Raw genomic sequence first — 6,482 nt, 5'->3', positions numbered from 1 at the left:
ATATATACATATATATATCTTTCTCTCTATATATATATATATATCTTTCTGTCTATCTATCTATCTATCTATCTATCTATCTATCTATATATATATATATATATATATATATGTATATATATATATATACACAAACATAATGCATACAAACACGCACACACACGCATACATGCACACACTCACACACATATCACACATTCAATTTAGAATATCCATTTACCAGTCAAGTATCAAGTATCTTAAGAATAGTGTGATATAAATATCATGTCTAATGTTTGCGTGTGTGTGTGTGTGTGTGTGTGTGTGTGTGTAAATGTATATATATATATATATATATATCTATTGGCAGATACAGGAATATTATATGCGTTATACACACACACACACATGCTTATACATATACATACATACATGTGTGTGTGTATATATATATATATATATATATATATATATATATATATATATATATATATATATGTATGTATGTATGTATGTTATCACTCAGTTTCATGTCTGTATTTCTTGTATGTATGTATGTATGTATGTATTGAAACTGGAGCTGCGATTGTCTTCAGAATAAACAGAAACATTAGAAACGTTGTGTTATATAACAGATTATATTTTCAATTTCATTTTATGGATATCGCTTTGCCTTACATAGATGTATAGATTGTGCGATGTTATTGGCTTGTCTTCATTTATGTTTCGTAGTGAAGATGACATAATATTAGAGATATTGTATTTATAACAGAGAATGTCTGCATGCGTTCTATAGTTAAGGAACTGTTGGTTTAATACGCTTTGTTTGTAGATCTTAGCAGGTTAATACTATAGATAAAGGAATTATTTACTTTATCTTTAGAAGAAGATATTTGAGGTATATTTAATAACCAGAACTGTGGAGGCGCAATGGTCCAGTGGTTAGGGCAGCGGACTCGCGGTCATAGGATCGCGGTTTCGATTCTCAGACGGGTTTTGTGAGTGTGTATTGAGCGAAAGCACCTAAAGCTCCACGAGACTCCGGCAGGGGATGGTGGCGAACCCTGCTGTACTCTTTCAGCACAACTTTCTCTCACTCTTACTTCCTGTTTCTGTTGTGCCTGTAATTCGAAGGGTCAGCCTTGTCACACTCTGTGTCACGCTAAGGGTACACGTGTCTGTGGAGTGCTCAGCCCTTTGCACGTTAATTTCACGAGCAGGCTGTTCCGTTGATCGGATCAACTGGAACCCTCGTCGTCGTGAGCGATGGAGTGCCAACAACAATAACCAATACATCTCATTCTTTCTAATGAAATTGATATCCTATGAAGGTAAAGTTTCTCATCTCAGAACTTACTGACTTCTTTCGTGTTAAAATTAGTACAAATAATTTGTTTTTGGACATATCTCAATTGGAAGGAGAAACAAAATCAAAATAGTCAAATTTCCGCTTTGAAAAAATTGTTTATCAAATAATGGGTGATCTCCATCGCTCGACGATGTCGATTCAATTGTTTGATCAACTGAATTGGTTGCTCGTGAATTAACGTGTAAGGAGCTGTACTTTTCACTGGTACTTGTACAGTTAACATTAGTCTCTAGAAGAATCAGAAGGATACAATGTGTAATAAGGTGGACTCTTTGAATTACAATCCACCTATCGGGATTCTTTACAGTTTCCATCAACTTAATTTTACTCACACAGAAGGAGGTCTACCCGAAACCCCCCAAAATTAGCCCAAGACGCTTAGTAGCGGGTTCGAACCTGAGAACTCATATTTGCGAGCAAACACCTTAAGTATTCGGCTTCAGCGAAAACTTGGCATACCAGCAGAGTAAATAATCGACTTCATTCACTTACACAACATCAGTCTGCCCGAGGCCATCGAAAATAAATTTTGCTTTAGATGCCACGTAGTGGCATTGAACCTGGGACGTCGAGTTTACGAAGCGAGCTTCTTAACCATTCTTTGCGTACCGCTAGAAATAATGTAAAGTAAATACAAAATTCTAACACTGTTAATTAGATAGTTCCTGATATATTTTCATTAAGTCTTTAATGCTAAGCCTCTTCTTTATCTTGCTTCAAATCTCATGTAGTCTATAAAAATCCAACATAATATGAATCACCATTGAAATTAGTTTGTAAATTTTAAAATAATCTCTATAATAATTAATCATTCACATTTTAATAACTAGAAGGAAAATCAGATCGCATGAATTAATATCTCATTATTGTATAAAAATAACTGACTTATATCGAACCGATGTGCCAAATATTTGCATTCGCCACCGACACCTTGATGTTACAATTCTCGAACTCTTACCGGCTCAGCTCAGCCATAAATAGGCACTGTTTGCTGTTCATGGTCGCTAGCAGAAAGGAGTCACCGTACTTTCAGTCAACCTGCTAGGAACAACAACTAAATCTCCTTCAAATTACTCCTTACTGTCTTAAAAACTCAAAGGATAGATTAGATAACGTAGCCACTGTTAACACTAAGGAAACTGCAATGTTACGGCTGGAATGCTTTTGAGCATAGGTCTCTTTGATTAAGATTGACCTGGCTCTAAAAAAGAACAACAACAAATATAGTTTAAATGGCATCCCACAAAAACAACAAAAAGAAAAAAAAACACAAATAAAACAAAACGAAACAAAAAATAGCCACTCAGCTGTTTGGCAAAGACTCAACAGAACACCTACATCACTAACGTGATTTACTTTCATTTTTCTCCTTTTTTCTCCAACTCTTGAATTAACCCCTGCAACTTTTAGCTAATTAATTATATATTACCTCCCCTTAGACCTCCACCTGACATCCAGTATGCGAATCTTCCCCCAGGTTCTAGATGAAACAGTTATGTTTACTCATTCTTTCCCACAACGTCAATATCTGTGTTTTTACCACTTTGTGAAAGTTGAGTGTTGATCGTGACTTTATTTTTAGAACCTCTGAAACTGGTGGGAGAGGAAGATATTCTCAAACTGGACACCTGACGAAAATGTTTGCAGCTGAGTGGAACCATAAAAGGCATTCAAGAATCAGGTGGTAGTGCTAAATCAGGTGAAGGATTATGTCAGCCGCTCAAAAATTGCAGTCATTCAAACTGATCATCGATCTCATTAATTACTAGTTTCAGTGGGCACAGTTCCTTCCTTCTGTTTTTCCTTTTTTTTTTTTAAACAATTACATACCTTCTGTTGCCAGTATATAAATTTCAGTATGTGTTTTATGTACAACATTGTGATTCAGAATAATTAACTGTGAGATAATATATAGGCCTAGCTTTGAGGGAATACATGAAAATATAAACATATTCCTCCTATGCTTTTGAATAAATTTATTGACGCAGTACAAATGAACTCATTTAATGTTTCATACTCTATCGGCGGAACAAGGAAGGAGATTTTTTGAATTGCCTTCCTTGATACAAATAAAAATCCATTATATACTTCGTTTCTATATTTTACATTTTATTATAAATCCTATTTTGATTTTAGAGTATGATTTTGGCAGTTCGGACCCCCACAAGTCTAATATTTTCTGAATGGTGCATGTCTACTCTACACGGTATGTATAAACATATTTTCTTGTAGTTCATTTATATCTAGATTATTGTAATCATTGTCGTTATTTAGACCCTGGTCGACTTTAGTGGAACGCTTCTATGATCAAACGAACTTCAGTCATGAGTACCTGGTCTTTTTTGAGGCATAGTATATCTAAGACTACATTATCAAACGACCTTCTATTTTTTCAAAACTGTAGGATGTAATAATGATGAAAATTCGTTGCTATTTCTGGTAAAGCAAATGAACATAGGGTATTCTGAAAAGTGGAATTAGTTTGATTGTATTGAAAGTAAAAGTTTTCCCAATTTTATTGTTTTAACAAAATAATTAATTAAAACTCTAGTGGGTCAACTCTTAAAAAAATGTTTTAAGTTTTCTCCCTTGGCTCTGTTGGCTTAGTTAATCTGTTCAACAATGTTTACCTCAACACGATATAGGTATAGTATTGATAAATTAAAGTTATCGCGCTTCGCACATTTAAGTATATCGGCCTTTAACCCACCATTACTCTTTTACTCTTTTACTTGTTTCAGTCATTTGTATGCGGCCATGCTGGAGCACCGCCTTTAGTCGAGCAAACCGACCCCAGGACTTATTCTTTGTAAGCCTAGTACTTATTCTATCAGTCTCTTTTTTTGCCGAACCGCTAAGTTACGGGGACGTAAACACACCAGCATCGGTTGTCAAGCGATGGTGAGGGGACAACCACAGACACACATACATATATATATACATATATACGATGGGCTTCTTTCAATTTCCGTCTGCCAAATCCACTCACAAGGCTTTGGTCGGCCCGAGGCTATAGTAGAAGACACTTGCCCAAGGTGCCACGCAGTGAGACTGAACCCGGAACCATGTGGTTGGTAAGCAAGCTACTTACCACACAGCCACTCCTGCGCATTAAATATAATTTTAGTATGGAGTGAAGTATCCATAGCTTTTCATAGCTCTTCTTGACAAAGAAAGAAGCAGTTGCATAAAATTGATGCGTTTAATGTTCAGTTTTTAAGCTTTATAGGCAATTTGCTGAAAAGAAAAAGAGTATCTTGAAGGGTGTGGATTGCTGGAGTGGAAAGTTTAAGCAAAGTGATCAACAAAGACATCGCAAGAGTAGTGGTAGGAGATAGCATTGTAAGAGAACCATCGTATTGCAAACAGAATATGAAGCGTTTACGATAATTGTCGGTTAAGATTGGTTTGGAAGATACAGGTTAGTATTGATCAAAGAGTTCACGTTGATAGACTACGAGTTAACGAGTATTATGTGCTTTTGATTAGTTTCGTTAACAACAGAATTTGGTCAACGTATAGTTCTTAGTATTAATAAGTATCTGAAGGCGGCAGCGAGCTGGCTGAATCATTAGAATGTCGGAAAAATGTTATTCTGCATTTGTTCCAGCATTTACGCTCTGAGTTCAAATCTCACTGGTGTCAATAGAATAAAATAAAGTAGTACTCATCAAATACTGAGGATGTCGATATCCGATAATCCCCTTCCATCAAAATTGCTGGCATTGTTTTTTAAATGAGAAACCATTACTAATTGTTTAAAGTGGATTAGCATACTGTATTTTGTTCCGGCTCTTTACATTCTGACTTCAAATTCCACCGAGGTAAGTTAATTAAATCAACTGTTCCCTTCCTGACTTCGTGCCTATATTAAAACTAACTCCTGATAATCGAAGGAGGGAGGGCGACGGCTTGTCAAAAAATCGTTAGAGCATCGGAAAAAATTACCTCTGGCTTAAAATGAAAGAGGCCGGAACAAATACCACAAAATAGTTTTTCCGGTACATTATTTACAAAGGACGGATAGGTATCCTCATCTTATTTGTTGTTATCACAACGTTTCGGCTGATGTACTCTCCAGCCTTCATCAGATGTTCTGGTGGAATTTCGAACCCAACCTTTTATTTGACTAATAGGGTACACTATTCTCACTCCCAACATCAGCAATATATGGTAGGAATGAGAACAGTGTACCCCTTATTCAAATAAAGCGTTGGGTTCGAAATTCCACCAGAACATCTGATGAAGGCTGGAGAGTACATCAGCCGAAACGGTGTGGTAGCAACAAACAAGGTGAGGACACCTATCCGTCCATTGTAAATAATGTATCGGAAAAACTATTTTGTGGTATTTGTTCCGGTTAAAATCCCGTGGGGTCAACTTTGCCATTCATTCCTTACGGGGTCAATAAAATAAAGCAGTTAAGAACTGGAGAGGATGGTATTGATCCACATTTTTCTTTCTAAATTGCTGGCCTTGTGCCTGAATTAAAAACCATTTGTTATTCAAAGAGAAAGGCGGTGGACTGACAAAATTTGTTACACTATTAGAAAAATACTTTGTATTTCTTTTTCATTACTGTTCTTTATATTCTGAGTTCAAATCCTGTCTAAATCATCTAATTAAAGCAACTATTTCTTTCCCACAATATTTTTGGCCTTGAAAGACGGCGAGCTGGCAGAATCATTAGCACGCCGTGCGAAATGCTTAGCGGCATTTCGTCCGTCATTACCTTTTGAATTCAAATTCCGCCGCGGTCCACTTCTCCTTTCATGCTTTCGGAGTAGATTAATTAAGTACTAGTTATTATTATTATTATTATTATTATTATTATTATTATTATTATTATTATTATTATTATTATTATTATTATATTCTCTTACAAGAACCCAGTGGAGAGACAGAAAAGGTAGCGGTGTAGATAAAATGTTTTGCGGTAATTACTGTTATGCATTATGATTTTCTAATTCTTTCAGGCTAAACATTGCTTTGCATTACATTTGTCTTCGAGAAAACAAATAATAATCATGCATTCCCTATGTTTACATCATTTGTTGATATGAATCGGCGATACATTCGCAGACGCACACACACATTCGCTAACATACACACTCACAAAGCACAGCTTGTATAT

The 6,482-nt window shown here is 35.7% G+C and overlaps 1 protein-coding gene across 1 annotated transcript in view; it reads left to right on the top strand.

Annotated features, from left to right (window-relative positions):
• The first annotated feature begins 3,490 nt into the window (after positions 1-3,490).
• Positions 3,491-6,482, top strand: part of LOC106870040 (probable low affinity copper uptake protein 2) — a 19,863-nt gene continuing 16,871 nt past the window's right edge. The window contains exon 1 of the mRNA XM_014916011.2: positions 3,491-3,554. Within this exon, the coding sequence (XP_014771497.2) occupies positions 3,539-3,554 (16 nt within the window). The 5' untranslated portion in view covers positions 3,491-3,538. The remainder of the gene's footprint in view (positions 3,555-6,482) is intronic.

Source organism: Octopus bimaculoides, chromosome 9 (assembly GCF_001194135.2).
Source record: "Octopus bimaculoides isolate UCB-OBI-ISO-001 chromosome 9, ASM119413v2, whole genome shotgun sequence".
Classification (NCBI taxonomy): domain Eukaryota; kingdom Metazoa; phylum Mollusca; class Cephalopoda; order Octopoda; family Octopodidae; genus Octopus; species Octopus bimaculoides.
This window is presented reverse-complemented; position numbering and strand designations above follow the sequence as displayed.